Here is a 20,128-nt window from a genome sequence, read left to right as displayed (position 1 = left end):
TTTATTTGAAGAATGAAGAGCTCCAAAATTAAAATGAGCAAAATGATCGCAAAATCATAGTAAATGTCAGAACACGTGGCCTACATTTCACCAAAAGGGTACATAACATTTTTTTGTACTTTGTTGAAGCTTTCCTATCCATCCGTTTGTTTGAGAAACACTTTTTAATTGTTCAGGGTTAGTGGGACTCATCTTAGCAACATGGAGGTAAATGAAAGAAAACAGTCTGAGCAGGACCCCTGCTCTTATATGACTTTAAATTTAATAACGCTTAAAAGGCATTTCAAGTGCAAAGGCAACTGTACATCACTTTTAAAAAATGAAAGAAGTCTAATTTCTGTGAATATTAATGTCAATTTCTTATAAGAATAAATCCATCCATCCATCCATTATCCGACCCGCTATATCCTAACTACAGGGTCACGGGGGTCTGCTGGAGCCAAACCCAGCCAACACAGGGCGCAAGGCAGGAGACAAACCCCAGGCAGGATGCCAGCCCACTGCAGGGTACAAGAATAAATCTCTGCTACATAAATACAAAAATTTGTCAGCTACTTTTGTGTTGATTAACCTCTTCAAATGAGGAAATCTGTTTTTTAAGATCAATTATCATTCTGTAATCAAGCTGACTTTTATTAAATGCATCACTAGTATAACTAATGAACACATGAAAGGTTGGGCATCAAACTAAAAGAAGTGGCAGTTCAGGGTGATATTTGTAGGTGGGTGCAGAATTGGCTCAGACACGGGAAGGCAGCGGTTGATGGGAGAGGAACCGTATCAGAATTAGGAGACGTTAAGAGTAGAGTCCAGCAGGGGTCAGTGCTGGTGCCACTGATATTTTTAAATGATTTAGGTAGGAATATAAGAAACAAACTGTTTAAGTTTGTAGATGATACCAACATAGGTGGAGTGGCAGATAATTTGGAATCTGTTATTCATCATAGAGGGACTTGGACAGCATACAGGCTTGGACAGACTTGTGGCAGATGAAATTTAATGTCAGTAAATGTAAAGGATTACATGTGGGAAGTGAAAATGTGAGGTTTGAATACACAATGGGCAGTCTGAAAATCGAAAGGACACCTTATGAGAAGGATTTAGGAGTCACAGTGGACTTGACACGATCAACTGCCTGACAGGGTGCAGAAGCCATTAAGGAGGCTAACAGAATGTCAGGTTATATAGCGCCTTGACGTGTGGAGTACAAGTCACAGGAGGTTCTGCTCAGTCTTTATAACACACTGATGAGGCCTCATCTGGAGTACTGAGTGCAGTTTTGGTCTCCAGGCTATAAAAATGACATAACAGCACTAGAAAAAGGTCCAGAGAAGAGCAACAGGGCTGATTAGAGGACTACAGGGGATGAATTATGAGGAAAGATTAAAAGAGCTGAGCTACATTTTAAGCAAAAGAAGATTAAGAGGAGACCTGACTGAAGTGTTTAAAATTATGACGTGAATCAGTCCAGTGGATCGAGATGGTGACTTTAAAATGAGTTCATCAAGAACACAGGGACACAGCTGGAAACTTGTTAAAGGGAAATCTCACACAAACATTAGGGAGTTTTTCATTACACAGAGGACCACAGCCACTTGGAATAAGTGACCAGGTAGTGTGGTAGATTGTAAGACTTTAGGGACTTTCAAAACTCAACTTGATGTATTTTTTAAGAAGAATTAGGTGGCTAGGACTGGCGAGCTTTGTTGGGCTGAATGGCCTGTTCCTGTCTCGATTGTTCTAATGTCCTAATTGATCAGCTAAACAGATAGGCAATTGAATTGTGGGCTCTCATTTGTGTGAGGTTATGGTTTGATATATACTTCGAATCAGTGCTCATTTCCACACGTTAAAACAGATCCTTTTCTTTGACTAACCTGATTAGCAAATAGTAGAGAACAGTGGGTTTTGTCTTCTGGGTCTTTCAATATCGCACGGATCAGCTGAAGCATCGGAGTGATTCCTGAGACACAAAACATATATGGTAAGTATCATATTCAGCTCCTTCCTTTATTTTGGTACAACAACCTCCAAGCTTTAAAATAAATCCATGAACATGCAGTGATATAGGAGAGCAGAAGTGTGGCTACAGTAGGAAACCACAGCACGAAAGAGCTTATGGGCCACAAAACCCTAACTTCATATAAAATCTGTGGTTACAAGTCATTGTGGATAAAATATCAAACACGGATTTCCACTTCTGAACTTGTGGGGGTGTTTCTAATGACTACAAGATGGATCATGATGCTATGACCCCTTCATCCTCCTTGGTTTGTGTTATGCAGTAGTGCTTAAAAATGTATGTGTATGAAATTTCCATGCATGTATTACATACCAGTTCCACCAGCGATCATGCCCAAAGATCTAACAGACCTTCTCTCACCAGGCAACTTCTTGTCAGACTGCAAGATAAAGTCCCCTAAAACAGCAAAGACACATGATAAGAAGAAAGCGTGGCCATTGCAAAATGTGCTTGAAAACACAACTTTAAGGAGGAAACTACACAATGCAACAGTGAAATATCAATAAATACACAAAACATCATTACCGTATATACTCGAGTATAAGCCGCCCCGAATATAAGCCGAGGTACCTAATTTTACCTACAGAAACTGGAAAAACTTATTGACTCGAGTATAAGCCTAAGGTGGGAAATGCAGCAGCTACTGGTAAGTTTAAATAATAAAAATAAATACCATTAAAATTACCGTACATTAATTGAGGCATCAGCTCATTAATTGAGCACACAGCCCAGAATGAGTCTCACAGAGTCTGCACAGCACCACACCGAGCCCGCAGCAGTTCTTCTACCGCCTACAGACCAAACCAGGTACAGTGGACCCCCGGGTCATGACCATAATTCGTTCCAAAACTCTGATCGTAACTCGATTTGGTTGTGACTCGAAGTAATTTCCCCCATAGGATTGTATGTAAATACAATTAATCCGTTCCAGACCGTATGAACTGTATATAAATATATATTTTCTTAAAGGTTTTTAGGCACAAATATAGTTAATCATACCATAGAATGCACAGCGTAATAGTAAACTAAATGTAAAAACATTGAATAACACTGAGAAAACCTGGAACTACAGAGAAAACTAACACTGCAAAAGTTTGCGCTATAGCACTACGAACCGCTCACTAAAAACACTTTTTTTAATGAGTTTTAAGCACAGGGGAAAAAAATGAACATTTGAAAAATCCGTAATTTAATAAACCACCAAGCAAAGTAACATTGCAACAAATCACACTACGAACCAATCGCTGTAAACAGAAATGAAGTGGAGGTTAAAATCCAATAGAATAGAGTCTTCATTAAATACAACAAGGTTAAAACAATGCTCGAAGCAGTCTCCTTAAAAACAAGCCCGGTGTATTCTTTAACTGCCTTCTCGGCCTTATGCGGCCAGCCCTTGCTCTCTCTCTGAGTGCACAGGGGGCAGCGGGACCTGACTTGAATATAAGCCGAGGGTAACGTTTTGTCAGCACATTTTGGGTGCTGAAAAACTCATCTTATATTCGAGTATATACGGTAATTCAAATGTTCTTAACAATAAAAATTATCCATCCATCCATTATACAACCCGCTATATCCTAACTACAGGGTCACGGGGTCCTGCTGGAGCCAATCCCAGCCAACACAGGGCGCAAGGCAATAAAAATTATAATTGTGAAAACTATTTTAGAATATTCATTTTTTGCAATAGTGAGTGCAATTCTTAGCAAGATGAATACTGGTATTAAGTGTTCAGTCTAGGAAACTTGAACCGGACTCACTTTTAATAATAATAATAATAATAATAATGCATTTGTAATTTTAAAACAGCCCACAATCTGCTGTGTTCTCAAATTCTCTGGTAGGGCACTCCAGAGCCATGGAGCAGCGACTGCAAATGCTCGGTCACCCATTGTACGAAGTTTGGTCATCGGGGGGCGAAGGCGGTAGGTATTTGCAAAATGGAGGTTTCTTGAAGTGGATTGAGTGCCTTAAGATATTGTGAAGCATTTCCATGGATACACTGGTGAGTGGGCAGACAGAGTTTGCATTCAATATGGAGGTGAATAGGAAGCCAATGAAGTGACCCAAGGATTGGTGAAATGTGTTCATATTTCCGCACCGTCATCAGGATCCTTGTAGCATTCCTTTGGATTAGGAAATTTAACATGTCTTTTCACTGCTATGCTGATGATACTCATGTTTATATTCCCGTCTTCAATAAATCAACTCCACAACTGTCTTTCTGAACTAAGATCCTGGATGGCTAATAATTTTCTTGGTCTGAATCAAAATAAAACAGAGGTGCTTACAGCGGGTCCATCAGCTAAAGCATAAATTGGTCTTGGACTTCTCGGCTCTTTCACTGTCTTTTGCAAACCTCAAGTCTGCAATCTTGGTGTTATCTTTGACAGTAACCTCTCTTTTGAGAAACACGAGTTGCTTTTTCCAGCTTCTTCTTTTAGGTAAGATCAAGCCTTTTTTTTATCTTCTAGGAATCTTGAGAAAGTTCATGCTTTTATCTTTTCTCGCCTGGATTCCTGCAACTCGCTGCATTCTGGGATTAGCAAATCCCTGACACGCAGGTTACAGTTGGTCCAGAATGCTGCCGCTCGCTTCCTGGTTGGGGCAAGAAAGTCTGATTCTGTTTCTCCGATATTAGCTTCTTTACACTGGGCTGTCTGTCAGTTTTCGAATTGATTCTAAAATCTTGTTGCTAGTTTTTAAATCTTTACATGGACTCGCTCCTGCCTATTTATCTGAATTGTGTGCTTTACACCAGCCATCTAGAGTGCTTAGATCTTCTGGTCAGTTGACTCTTGTTGTCCCTAAATGGGACAGCTGCTGCTCTTCGCCTGTGGATCTCTTTACCTTATCACTTAAAGGAGTCGTCTACAATTCAAAACGAGATTAGACTCATTGCTATTCACTTGGATTCCGTGAACTTCAGTAATACTGATTGTGATTATGTAACATTACTTCTATTTCTTATTTATTTTATTTATGTTCATATATTTTATTTGTATTTATGTTATTTGTTTGTTTCCTTTTATTCTATTACTGTAAAGTACTTTGGCCACAGCATTCCTATGTTGTTTTAAATGTGCTGTATAAATAAAATTGACAATGACATTTGTTGGAGCTTTTGAAGGATCTTCTTGGGTATCCGCATGAGGAGAGCACTAGAATAGTCCAGCCTGGAGGAGACAAAGGCATGAAGCAGCTTTTCAGCATCGCAAAAGGAGAGGCAGGGACAGAGTTTGGCTGTGTTTCAAAGATGAAGGAATGCAGTTCAACAGAGGTGATGGACATGTGTATCAAATGACAGATGGGAGTCTAATTTGACACCCAAATTTGTAACAGAGGGGGAGAAGGTAATAGTATGACCAGAAAAGGAAATACAATTTACAGAGGAACGAAGTTGATGGGGGGTACCAATTGAAAGAGCTTCAGTTTTGGTGTTGTTCAGCTTAAGGAAGTTCTTGGACATCTAGGCCTCAATCTCATCCAAGCAGGAGGAAAGGGTTGATGGAGGTGTAAAAGAAATCGAATCCAGTCTCACATAGAGCTGCGTATCATCGGCATAACAATGGAATGAACTCCATGCCTGCCGATGATGTGACCCAGGGGTAGCATAGAGATGTTAAAAAGGGTCGGCCCAAGGAATGATCCTTGTGGGACCCCACAGGTGACAGTGTGTGTGTGTGTACGAGACTTAGCGTCCCTCAGGGCCACATACTCAGCCCTATCTGTGACATAGGACTCAAACCACTCCAGAGCAGTGCCAGAAAGTCCAATTATATAGTGGAGACGATGGACGAGAACATTATGATCTACCGTATCAAATGCAGCTGTGAGATCCAGAAGGATAAGGAGTGATGGAGAGTCCTGGTCAGCGGCTATCAGGAGGTCATTGGTGACTCTGACTTTTGTTGGCCTTAGCGTGTATGCGTTAACTTTAGTTTGGATATTTAAAAAGTGTTAGAAGTTTTAAACACTAAACAACAATTTCAGGCAAAAAAAAAAAAACACTTTTTATGTCAAATCCAACTTCTTGAATCCGTAGCCCTCTTATTTTTTTGTAATCTGTATTCTGCTAGTTATTTCAGTGTACCTGCATCAATAAGTGGAAGCACTGCATTACTTCATAACAATGGTCAACATCCTATCATTAGCAGGCAGAGTTTTTATTACAGTATTTATTATTGCTATAACTAACTGTTTTAAATGCATAATATTCATTGTTATTTAACACTCATCTGGAGAGGAATAGCCAAATCTGTCAAGGTGATGTTACTTTACTATTAGTTATATAGTAAGTAGCTGTGCAACTTTATTAATTTAAGGTTTCTGAAAAGTGATGGGAAAAAAAATCTCACAAAAAATGAGATCAGCATTTCCAGGATGCAATACATAGCGTCCTCTTCTACGCATAAAGATGAAAGACGCCTCACGCCTGGACAAACTTGTTAAGAAGGCAGGCTCCATTGTAGGATTAAAGTTGGACAGTTTAACATCTGTGGTAGAGCGACGGGCATTAAGCAAACTCCTGAAAATCATGAAGAATCCACTGCATCCACTGAACAGTGTCATCTCCAGACAGAGGAGCAGCTTCAGCCACAGACTGCTGTCACCGTCCTGCTCCACTGACAGACTGAGGAGACCCCACACTATGCGACTCTTCAATTCCACCCGGGGGAGTAAATGCGAACATTCATTTTATTTTACTTTTTTTCATTTTTATTACTATTTAATTTAATATTGTTTCTTTGTATCAGTATACTGCTGCTGGATTATGTGAATTTCCCCTTGGGATTAATAAAGTATCTATCTATCTATCTATCTATCTATCTATCTATCATATAGTGCCTTTCACATCTATCTATCTACCTATCTAGTGGCTAGCCCTTAAAAAAGTAAACACTGAAATCAATTTTAATAAAATCAAACTGTTAGTATGCAATACTCGGGTGTTATGCCGTCGGAATTTCAATGGTTATATGAAATAATAAAAATTTTGCAATAAACTTTACTAGGAAACACGAGGGCCTCCATTACTTAAATAAAAATGGTTCATATGGAGCAAGCTGAACTTTTTCCATTTTGGCAAGACAGTGTTTTGCTTCTGCCATGATCGATGATCCATGAACACAATACTTACACTCGATTATGAATTTAGAAATTATATGGTGCGTTTCCTACGGGATTATCATTAGACGAGTTTGAGAAAATCAAGCTTTTATTACAATGAACTTAACTTCCCATCAAGACATTCTATTCTGCAGATGGTCTCACTTTTGTTTCGGTCATGTGACTTTGTCAATCACTTACCTTTCTGAGGCTGCATAGAGCATAAATATTTTCACTTTCCAGAATGTCACAGACTTTCCATTAAGACCAAGAGCTACTGTACAATCCCTGACAAAAGTCTTGTCGCTTCTCTATTTTGTGGAAACTCCTGCTATTAACCTGACTTTTAATTAATCAACTGGTGTTAGAAATAGCTCATATGAAAAGCTAAAGCCCTCCCAAATGATGTTTAATGCACTGAAATAAATTAGTTTCACTGAAAAAAGATTTATCGTTTAATCAAAGGTTTTGTCGCCTATACAGAAAATGAACAACTTTACTGCAAATCCAAAAATATGTCAGCAAATTAGGTAGTGGTGCTGTGAGATCCAAATTTAATATCTTGTATGACTTCCATGAGCTTGAAGGACAGCATCCATGCGGTTTGGCAAGGATTCATACAATTTATCGATGAAGTCATCAGGAATAGCAAAGAAAACAGTCTTGCATGCCTCCCAGAGTTCATCAGTATTCTTTGGTTTCGTCTTCCATGCTTCCTCTTTCATCCTACCCCACATATGCTCAATGATGTTCATGTCTGGTGACTGGGCTGGCCAATCCTGGAGCATCTTGATCTTCTTCGCTTTAAGGAACTTTGATGTGGAGATGGAAGTATGCGATGGAGCACCATCCTGCTGCAGAATTTGGCCTTTTTTATGGTTGGGAATATAAGAGGTAGCTAAGATTTCTTGGTATTTTAAACTATTGATGTTGCCTTCCACCCTGCAGATCCCTCGCATACCCCCATACTGGATGTAACCCCAGACCATGATTTTGCCTCCACCAAACGTCACTGTTTTCTGGGTAAATCTCGGCTCCATGCAGGTTCCAGTAGGTCTCCTGCAATATTTGCGGTGACTGTGGTGTAATTCAACAGAAGATTCATCTGAAAAATCCACCTTCTGCCACTTTTCCAGCGTCCACCCTTTTAGCAGGCTGTGGGCCTTGGCAAATGCCACACGGTTTTTCAATTGTCTTTTGTTTAGTGCTGGCTTATGGGCACTGATTCGACCATGGAGGCCATTTCGAGACAGAATCCGACAAACTGTTCTGGTTGACACAGGGAATTCAGGTGACCAGGTCTCGTGGAGCTCTGCTGCAGTGGAAAATGGACTAGCCTTGGATTTTCGAGCCAACAAACGGTCCTCTCGAGCAGTTAGTTGTCTTGCGGGGTCTTCCTGACCTGGGCTTGCCAAAAACGTCTCCAGTCTCTTCAAATGTTTTTTTTATCCTCTGAACTTGACGCTGAGACACATTGAAGGTGTTTGCCACATCAGCAGTGGATTTGGTCTTCAGCCTCTTGATAATCAACACTTTAGTCTCAGGGTGAATCTTAGGCATGTTTGCAGAGGTCAAGTTGCAGTTGATGTGAAGGTCTAGTGTACTGGGGATCTTTTTATACACACCTGAGATCTAACTGATCCATTATTAGTCACAGGTGAAGCTCATATGACAAGGCGACAACACTTATGTCTTGCCAAAAATTGACTCAATGGGCTTTACCAAGCTGTGAATATTAGAATACTTTTTGTCAGTTTCATTTTGCACTGAAACATTATTACAAAAGTTGATGGGATTGAAATGACCCATTTCTTGTAACAAAATCTTGATTAGAAATATATTTTAGCGGCACTTCAGGTCAATTTGTACACAAGCGACAAGACTTTTGTCAGGGACTGAAGGTTGTAGCCCAAGTATTTCATGAGGACCAGCAGGCTGCTGAGCTATATGTGCTCGACAGTCAGCAGATACTGCAGAGGTCATTCTTCTTCTTTCGAACTGCAATCTGCTTGACACTCAGCAGATGTCGCTGCTTTTCTTTCTCCCTCCATGCCACACACTCTTGATCAGTTTGCCATAAAAATAGATGCAAAATTCAATAACTTCATCAAGGTTGGCATAACAAAAAATGTTTTGCTTCACCAGTGCGTATCACGTCATAAACTTTCGACTAAGACCAAGATCAAGGTTCTGGCTCCAGTAGCTTGCAAGTAATTATGTGACAGACAGATGCAACTTTTAGCATTTGATCTAGACAGATTTATTATTATGTTATTGTGATTTAAGAACAGAAGTAAATGCCATTCAAAACTAATTCTACTAGACTTTTAAGATTGCTAATGAAGAACACTTTGTGCTTTTAATTACCTTTGCCTTTGTACTCTAGCAGACCTCCTGGTCCTCGGAAGTCAACCATATCACCAACTTTCAGGCTCTCTAAATATTGTGACATCTTGCCTCCTTCTGGGAAGCTGGGGTGTTTATTTTTGAAGTAGATCTGTGAGTGACAGGAATATGCATTAATCGGTGGCAGTGAAATCGGGGAACATAATCAGAAGACAGCAAAAGAGAGAAACCAGTATGAGGCGTGACCAGTCACACTTTAAAGCAGTACAGCACTATGCATATGATAACAATTCAGATTTTTTAATAGTTACTAGCTAATGTTTGTGCTTTTATTAATACACAGGGTGCCCACAAAAACACTCCTTGATTTTAGATGGTTACAAAATCAAAACGTATTGGAAGATGTTAATAAATAAGATGACAGCAAATACATTAACTCAAAACATTTCTTCTTTTCCACAACTCACTGTGGTAGGCGACTACTTTTTTCAACAAGATGGGGCACCACCGCACTGGCATCTCGCTGTCTGTAATTTTCTCAATGAGCGCCTGCCAAACAGATGGATTGGTCGCGCTGGACAAAATGACCAGGTGTTCCTCAAGTGACCCCCCCGAGATCACCGGACATTACTGTTTGTGACTTTTTCCTTTGGGGGTATGTGAGAGACGTAGTGTACGTACCTCCAATACCCAAAACTATGGATGATCTGCAGGAACGCATCACTGAAGCTATAAACACAATCACGGCAGATATGCTTCGGAGAGTCTGGTCTGAGCTCGATTATCGCATCGGTGTTTGCTGAGTAACAGGTGGGCCGCACAATCGAGTGTATGTAATCAACTGATACTGTATGAAACTTTATGAGTTGATGAAACTGTAGCCTCAAAGGTGAAAGAATATCCCAATAAATTTTGATTTTGTAACCATTTAAAATCAAGGAGTGTTTTTGTGGGCACCCTGTATTATTTCTTTTAATGTAACATTGCATCCAAGAAACTGTACCTTTATTACTAGGTCAACAAACCCCAAATCATCATCGCTGGACACCGGGGTGTAGGGTCGTACTACAAGATCTCCATTGATCCGTGCCGACAGGTACACATGTTTGCCTTTAGAAAAGCAGCAAGAGAAAAATCAGATGTGAGACTTACGTACAGTACATATTGGGCTGGGCTGAAACCGATACGGATATTCAAACCAATTTGTGTCAAAATCAAACAGTTGGTTTCCTTTCTTATTTAAACATCTAGTTTTTCTGAGATTTTCCATAATGTAGGCTACAGTGGCATTGGACCCTGCAAATACCAGAATGATCTACTGAAATGTTGTTACTCGGTTCAAATAAAATACTTAAAAGGATAAGCTCTGTATTTTTGAAGTTAAAGTTATTTCTCCACTGACGTGCTATATATGCATTTGACACGCAAATTGTATTCTAAAGTTAATTGCTTTCTATAAATTTTAAAAAAGTATTTCTTTTTTGCACAAGTGCTTTACATTGTAGCCTATGAGGCACGCAGGAAAAACTTAAGACAGTTGTTGAGTACTGAGCCTCATATTGTGATTACACCCATATTTGTAAAATCTTTATATACAGTATATATACACTCACCTAAAGGATTATTAGGACCACCATACTAATCCGGTGTTTGACCCCCTTTCACCTTCAGAACTGCCTTAATTCTACGTGGCATTGATTCAACAAGGTGCTGAAAGCATTCTTTAGAAATGTTGGCCCATATTGCAGATATATTGCATCTTGCAGTTGATGGAGATTTGTGGGATGCACATCCAGGGCACGAAGCTCCCGTTCCACCACATCCCAAAGATGCTCTACTGGGTTGAGATCTGGTGACTGTGGGGGCCATTTTAGTACAGTGAACTCATTGTCATGTTCAAGAAACCAATTTGAAATGATTCGAGCTTTGTGACATGGTGCATTATCCTGCTGGAAGTAGCCATCAGAGGATGGGTACATGATGGTCATGAAGGGATGGATATGGTCAGAAACAATGCTCAGGTAGCCCGTGGCATTTAAACGATGCCCAATTGGCACTAAGGGGCCTAAAGTGTGCCAAGAAAACATCCCCCACACCATTACACCACCGCCACCAGCCTGCACAGTGGTAACAAGGCATGATGGATCCATGTTCTCATTCTGTTTACACCAAATTCTGACTCTACCATTTGAATGTCTCAACAGAAATCGAGACTCATCAGACCAGGCAACATTTTTCCAGTCTTCAACTGTCCAATTTTGGTGAGCTCGTGCAAATTGTAGCCTCTTTTTCCTATTTGTAGTGGAGATGAGTTGTACCCGGTGGGGTCTTCTGCTGTTGTAGCCCATCCGCCTCAAGGTTGTGCGTGTTGTGGCTTCACAAATGCTTTGCTGCATACCTCGGTTGTAACGAGTGGTTATTTCAGTCAAAGTTGCTCTTCTATCCGCTTGAATCAGTCGGCCCATTGTCCTCTGACCTCTAGCATCAACAAGGCATTTTCGCCCACAGGACTGCCGCATACTGGATGTTTTTCCCTTTTCACACCATTCTTTGTAAACCCTAGAAATGGTTGTGTGTGAAAATCACAGTAACTGAGCAGATTGTGAAATACTCAGACCGGCCTGTCTGGCACCAACAACCATGCCACGCTGAGAATTGCTTAAATCACCTTTCTTTCCCATTCTGACATTCAGTTGGAGTTCAGGAGATTGTCTTGACCAGGACCACACCCCTAAATGCATTGAAGCAACTGCCATGTGATTGGTTGATTAGATAATTGCATTAATGAGAAATTGAACAGCTGTTCCTAATAATCCTTTAGGTGAGTGTATATATATATATATATATATATATATATATATATATATATATATATACATACATACACACATATATTATATATATATAGATCTATACTAATAAAAGGCAAAGCCCTCACTCACTCACTCACTCACTGACTCATCACTAATTCTCCAACTTCCCGTGTGGGTGGAAGGCTGAAATTTGGCAGGTTCATTCCTTACAGCTTCCTTACAAAAGTTGGGCAGGTTTTATATCGAAATTCTACGCGTAATGGTCATAACTGGAAGCAGTTTTTCTCCATTTACTGTAATGGAGATGAGCTTGAACGCCGTGGGGGAGTTTCGTGTGACATCATCACGCCTCCACGTAATCACGCAGTACATAGAAAACCAGGAAGACCTCAAAAAGCGCTGAAGAAAACATGCATTATATAATTGAGAAGGCAGCTAAACAATAAGAAGCGGCGAGTGACATATACAACCATATTCATGAGTTCTGCTACTGAAACAAAGCACGATGTAAACCTACACTTTAAATTAAGTTCATAGACAGGCTGCGCTGGCGTTTGTAATTTAGTGCCTGCCCATATAAGGCCGTCCGTCAGCGGCAATCCAATAGCAAACTGCCACTAAATATTCACGGGTGAAGGACTGTGCTTATGGAGAGGAAGATGAGATGGTCAGGGTGGTGTTTGACACAAACTCAGCGAAACTGCGAGAGAAAGTTTTAAGTGCCAGGACTAAGGTAACATTAAATACAGCCATGGACATAGCACGAGATGGCACCAGCACAGCTGGGAACCTTCGATGCATGTACACCGAAGCTCACGTGAACTGACGCGAGTGCACAGATAAAAGCAACAGTTCCAAAGAGCGCTGAACAAAACCAATTACACAATTGAAAAGGCAGCAAAAATATGAAGCGCCTGATAAGCATATTCATAAATCCAGCTACTGTGGAAACAAAGCACACGTGGAAAAAGTCAATGTCCCGCTAAAGGAAGACAGTGTAAAAAACCGTGCATGCAGTGTGTCAGGTCTCAGATAAAGAAGAAGACGAGCTGTTTATTGATGCAGTAAGAAACGAATCGATGAATGAAACCTGTCATCTTTACAACGATTGACAAACACGGAATGTAACTTGAACACAACACATCCTACAAATACGAACCTGATTGAAAGAAATAATGATAATCAAATCCTTGATGACAGCAACACTCAGTAACACTCACAAAACAAATACTGTATATTGACAGTCATGTTACGTTATTTTTAAAATGTTCCCTTTTCTTTTCTAGCTTTTTAACACACTACTTCTCTATGATACGCTGGGTATATATATATGTATATATATATAACCCGATCTACATACTCGAATAATGGATACTTTATTCGCCATCAATGATTGTTTTGGTAAAGCCATACTCAGTGTATTCATTAGATGAACGGTAAAAAGTAAGAGCGAGGAGGATGACTTATTGAGGCATGCAGGCTGTAGTGCGTCAACTCTATCTGAATTGCGCGATCACATTTGAAAAATATATCTTTTCAAGTTCTATTTAGTCCATATGTGTCAAACTCAAGGGTCATGGGCCACATCCGCCCGGCGTAATTATATCCGCCCGAGATCATTTTATATACTGTATTATTGTTATTAAAGCCCGGTATATGAAGCGCTGGTAACACAATAAACTACAGATCCCATAATGCAGCGCTTCAGCTGCCTTGCCAACACTTACCGCTAATCAAGTCTACCTTATGATGCTGCAAGTTATTGCGGCTAGCTCACACGATGCTGAAGAGAAAAGTTGATTCTGAAAATAGAGCCTTTAAAACCGATGGGAGGCTGAGTATATGTTTACTGAACCCGTGTGTCTCATTTGTGGAGCTAATGTGGCTGTAATTACAGAATTTAATCTAAGACGGCACTATGAGACAAAACATCAGGGTAACCTGAATGCAATGCAGAAGATACAGAAAGCAGAATAATTAAATAAGAATCTGACACTTCAGCGGACGTTTTACCCGTGCACAATCACAAAGTGATTTCAAGTGAAGCTGCTTTTATGGGAGACACAAATGCACCAGTGCACCTTGCCCCACTTTCCCTGTTGCCAAGTAATGTTAAACCAAGTCGTCACTACGGTGTTCCCAAATCGCACTTTGCTGATAAACTGAGCGCACTGAGTTTGCACGGCGCTTTGGTGACTTTGAAGAACAAAAAGTCCTCTACATGCGGCTCGAACCTTGTGCATGTTTGGTAGCACATATCTGTGTGAGAAGCTCTTCTCAGTGATAAAGACTAACAAAACAGCACACAGGAGTCGCCTCACTGATGAGCACCTGCAATCCATCCTGAGAATCTCCACAACACAGAACCTCACACCAAACAGAAACGAACCTGTGCCAAAAAAGATGCCAGGCGCCCAGCTCTAAAATGACATATGAGCAAAGACAACTGAATGATTTGATTTGTTATTGCTGAAAGGAACACATTTTATTTATATTTCCAGGTTTTGTTATGCAGCATGTTCATATTTGAATTTGTATAATTTTGACAGGATATATTTTTATGGAGAGCAAAATCTTTTGGGATATTTAAAATCTAAGTTTATTTTTATATAAAATTACATAAGAGTAAAGAAATTTGAATGTTTGTTCTTTTAATGTTTACTTTATTTCTAACTTGTATAATTTAGACAGGATATATTTTTATGGAGAGCAAAATATTATAAGTTGTTTAAGGTTTGAGTTGATTTATTCAGGAATAATATTCCTGTCTGTTTTACCATTCCTACCAAAGATATTTCTGTCGACTAAATAAAAATTCCTTCTATTTAAAATTTAAATAGAACTTGAACAAATACGATAGTTCATAATATCCACGCAGACTTGCACGTAAGAGCGGGTGTCATCCGTTTTAACAAACAGCGTATTGCACTGATACTGAAATAGCTGTGTGTGTATATATGTAGATATGTATGTATATGTATATATGTTTATATATGTGTGTGTGTATGTATGTATATATATATGTATTTGTGTGTATATATGTGTGTGTGTATATGTATGTATGTATGTGTGTATGTATATGTATGTGTATATATATGTATGTACTGTATATATGTGTATATGTATAGATTTGTATATATATATATATGTTTATGTGTGTGTGTGTAAATATATATATATATATATATATATATATAGACAACAACACTCATCACTCACAACAGTGACAAAACAATTACATTGACAATCATGTTACGTTATTTTCAAAATGTTTCCTTTTCTTTTTCATTGCTTCTTTAACACACTACTTCTCCGCTGCGAAGCGCAGGTATTTTGCTAGTATATATATAAAATCCAACGTCTGTCGGGCGGCATGGTGGCACAATGGTAGCCCTGGGTTCGCTTCCTGGGTCCTCCCTGCGTGGAGTTTGCATGTTCTCACAGTTTCTGCGTGGGTTTCCTCTGGGCGCTCCGGTTTACTCCCACAGTCCAAAGGTGCATTGGCAATCCTAAATTGTTCCCTAGTGTGTGCTTGGTGTGTGGTAGGCTGGTGCCCTGCCTGGGATTTGTTCCTGCCTTGTGCCCTGTGCTCCAGCAGACCCCCCGTGACCCTGTGTTAGCATATAGCAGCTTGGACAATGACTGACTGACAAATGTTTGCCTATCTGTATGTCTGTCCGCTTTTCACAAGAGAACTACTTAACGGATTTAGATCGGGTTTTTTTCTATAATTTGTTTGAACATTCCGGTTGATTTTGTGGCTTCTCTCATTGTGCTAAGTATCATAGTTCACTTGCAGGAGCGATATATAGTACAGGCCAAAAGTTTGGACACACCTCCTCATTCAATGTGTTTTCTTTATTTTCATGACCATTTACATTGGTAGATTCTCACTGAAGGCATCAAAACTATGAATGAACACATGTGGAGTTATGTACTTAACAAAAAAAGGTGAAATAACTGAAAACATGTTTTATATTCTAGTTTCTTCAAAATAGCCACCCTTTGCTCTGATTACTGCTTTGCACACTCTTGGCATTCTCTCGATGAGCTTCAACAGGTAGTCACCTGACTGTTGTAAAGGCGAGGAGCTGAACGTACGCTAAGCAGAAGTGGACGGATTAGCTGCTGGCTTTGTGCTGCTTCTGCCAAGATGCCTGTTCTGTTTGTCGCACTGCGCGGCGATCATTTAAAAGCCTGTACAGCAGCTGTCCTTCTGTCTCACTGCCTTGTCTTGCGGGACGTCAAATCGTCTTCTGAGAAGATCAAGCCTCATCCCCCTGGTCTCCCTGCCAAGATTTTCTGTTTATAATAAAGAGACGTTACTCATATCCTTAGCCCGATATCCACATATCATATGTGTTTACAATGTGTGTTTTAATAAGTTTACATGTGTTCAAAGTGTGTGGGAGGGGTATTTTAAGGATTAAACTATAAAAAAATGTTTATTTATATGGTCTTTCTATATCGCAGATTTTCACCTATCGCTGATGTGTCTGGAACGTAACTTCAGCGATAGGCGGGGGATCACTGTATACAGGGATAAGGTTTTACTTTTTACTCATAATCTACTGTGGTCACCAGGGGGAGCACCAGCTCCCCAAACCCCAACACAACAGACACAAGGTACAAGTCCAGCAACACAAATGCTTTATTCAGTGGGAAACGCTTCCCCAATTGTTTCCCACTAATGCATGGTACAATACAGCACAATAAACAGCACACAGCAATGCCTTTTCTTTTTATCTCTTCCTCTCTGTCTCTCTCTTCTGCCTCCATTCTTCCTCTAGCAAGCATCATCTTCCTTCCACCTGACCATGGCTCCCCGACTGAAGAGAGGTGTTCTCTTTTATGCAATTTAGGCTGCCCACCAGTATTATCTGGAAGTACTCCCAGGTCTGGTGAAAACCCAAAGTAGGGCTCTGCAGCTTCCCTTAGTGGCCCTCATGAAACTCAACAGGGCTGTGCCAAACTCCAACTCCCATGGAGCCCTGTGGGAATCCAAGGAGCTGCTGCATCCCAGTGTCCAGTGCACATCTGCTCCCCATATCCTTCCAGTATTATAGGCCTCCCAACCAGGAAAGTGCCCTGGACGACTGTCAAACTGCTAAGCTACCCAGTGGTTACTGAACTACCTGTACTTATCCCATGCATTACTGTCAGAGTACAAGCAACCTCTAACACACGTGTGTTAATAATATCCTAATACTAAGGGGAAAAGCCCCCGACTCGCTTCGCTAGGCCACCAACCAACCCCAATGGGGGGCACACTTCACGCTCGCCACTTCGCATCTCTGCCGCTCACGTTGTGAAGTGGGGGCAGCAGGGGACTGAACACACGCTAAGGAGATGCGGTTTGATCAGCTGCTGGCTTACTGCTGCTGCTACCGTGCTGCGTGTTCTGCTTGTTGAGCTGCGCGTCGATCATTTAAAAGCCTGTGCAGCAGCTGTCCTTTTGTCTCACGGGTCGTTATTAAAGTGTCTCGGAGAAATTGTTTGTAAGTAGGGCGTGACGTGCAAGTAGTCTTGCGGGACTTCAAAGTGTCTCTCCGAGATGATCACATCCTGACCCAAGATTTTTTTATATAACAGATAGATATGTCTCAGGAAGCTGAGATGTGAAGACCACTCCATTAGCTGCTTGCCCTTAAGTCATAACTGTGGTTAACCCAATTTAGGCTCTGCAGAAACAATCATAAAAATCATATCCTGATAAATAGATAATCAAAATAAAATTAACATATTAAAAAGGCAAACTGAAAACTATGTAAAATTTTGGACACAACTCTTGAAATCAACATGGAAATTGATTAATCTAATCAATTACAATGTTTAAAAAGAAAGACGAGAATAAGCTCCTGAGTAAAAGCCTCGTTTCACTGGCACTTTACAGGTGTTGATGGGATGGCATCTTTTTGAGGATTATGGGAATAGTCTTCTCTTTTAATAAATATTAGTGACTGGGAGCCTGATCGAATTGGGCTACAAATTCTAAGTTTGTCAAATCCATACTTTCTCTGCAAAGAATTATTTGTTTTTTTAAGTCCTTGAAATGATTTTTGTTATCATGGCACTGATTTGTGCTCAAAATAGACCTGTACAGCCGATGTAATGAAGAGCTTCCTGTTTAAACGGGGCTGTGAGACGTGAACTCAGCTCTTTGGCGCACCTCATTTGATTTTTTCCAGCAAACAAATTTTCAAAACAAACTGTCTAATCAGAGTCGGAGTAATAATTATGTTGGCGTGGTCATTTTAGATCTGAGATTGGCTAAAATTTAAACAATGACCTTATTGTTAATACCCAGCCGTCATTACTCAGTTTGCCAATAGATGTCAGAAGGACAGATGTCAAAACCGAACTGCCCAAAGATAGATCTCGATGTACCAAGCAAATGGCGATACATTCTAAATTACTTACGGTTCCGGAGCTGTCGAAGGGTTTAAGTCAGTCGACGATGTTAGTCTTGGAAAGTACGCCCCACCAAACCAACGTTCCAAAAACCAACCAAACGTACTGTTATCTGCTCAAACCAACACCGACTTACTATACTCGGCCGTCCAGTGGCGTAACTGAAGCATTCGAACATTCTTAGCCAATCATGCAATACTGCGTCCGCGTTTGCCACATTATGTTCTAACTACAGAGGCAGAGTCCCATTGTATGGTTCTAGCTTGTATTGATTTGAGGTACTGACGCGAACACCATGCATACGGGGTACTGACGCGAACACCATGCATACGGGGTACTGACGCGAACACCATGCATACGGGATACTGACGCGAACACCATGCATACGGGGTATTGATGTGAACACCATGCATACGGGGTATTGATGTGAACACCATGCATACAGGGTATTGATGTGAACGCCATGCATACGGGGTATTGACGCGAACTCCATGCATACGGGGTACTGATGTGAACACCATGCATACGGGGTATTGATGTGAACGCCACGCATACGGGGTATTGATGTGAACACCATGCATACGGGGTACTGACGCAAACACCATGCATACGGGGTATTGATGTGAACACCATGCATACGGGGTATTGATGTGAACACCATGCATACGGGGTATTGATGTGAACGCCACGCATACGGGGTATTGACGCGAACTCCATGCATACGGGGTACTGATGTGAACACCATACATACGGGGTATTGACGCGAACACCATACATATGGATAGTATCAAATTATATATAAGGATACTTTACTTCAATGTGACTTGCATCAGTGTTTTTCCCTTCATGCACCCACAACCAAAATGTATGCTCAACACAGAAAAGCCATCGCTTACCAACAGGCAGTCCTAGAATGTGTTTTGGGGAAGGCAGGGCAAATCGAAACCTCCTAGTGTTGTGATTAACAACCTGTAAAAGATAACATCTTCAGATTAATCAAACCTCATTTTCTACATCAGAAAGTTCCCAAGAACTACTCCAAATAAAAGGTAAAAATCATAAACATAAGAAAACTACATCACGAAAATACCCACCTTAGAGCTTGTCATGTGATGCAGGTACTCCATTTCCTGTATAAAATCAAAGTTCTACTTAAAACCTAACACAAGTCACTACCTTCCCCTGAGGCACCCCAAACATCACCTCCATCAACCTGTCCCAAAACCCATCTTTTTCTTTATCGGTGGTCAACAGTTAAAGGGAAAAGTGAAAGTCCTGTGCTGAAGGTGGGAATACAGCAGCGCTCATTGCTAGTTTGATCCTTTATGTGACACAGATGGATAAGGATTGCCATGGGAGTTCTTGCACGCTGATGATTTTGTATTGATGGCAAAAAGTGAAGCAGAACTGAATGACAAGATGCTAAAGT

General features: G+C 40.5%; 1 protein-coding gene across 2 annotated transcripts in view; it reads right to left on the bottom strand.

Moving 5' to 3' along the window:
- LOC120526293 (NADH-cytochrome b5 reductase 1) overlaps positions 1–20,128 on the bottom strand; it is a 63,761-nt gene that overhangs the window by 8,923 nt on the left and 34,710 nt on the right. For both annotated transcript variants that reach the window (XM_039749412.1, XM_039749413.1), the window contains exons 3-7: positions 19,596–19,668; positions 10,479–10,585; positions 9,497–9,626; positions 2,336–2,419; positions 1,878–1,963 (exon numbers count right to left, since the gene is read on the bottom strand). In XM_039749412.1, coding sequence (XP_039605346.1) covers positions 1,878–1,963; positions 2,336–2,419; positions 9,497–9,626; positions 10,479–10,585; positions 19,596–19,668 — 480 coding nt within the window. The remainder of the gene's footprint in view (positions 1–1,877; positions 1,964–2,335; positions 2,420–9,496; positions 9,627–10,478; positions 10,586–19,595; positions 19,669–20,128) is intronic.

The sequence above is a fragment of the Polypterus senegalus genome, chromosome 3 (genome assembly GCF_016835505.1).
Source record: "Polypterus senegalus isolate Bchr_013 chromosome 3, ASM1683550v1, whole genome shotgun sequence".
NCBI classification, from domain to species: Eukaryota; Metazoa; Chordata; class Cladistia; order Polypteriformes; family Polypteridae; genus Polypterus; species Polypterus senegalus.
Note: the sequence above shows the minus strand (reverse complement) of the source record. Positions and strands in the feature narration are given on the sequence as shown.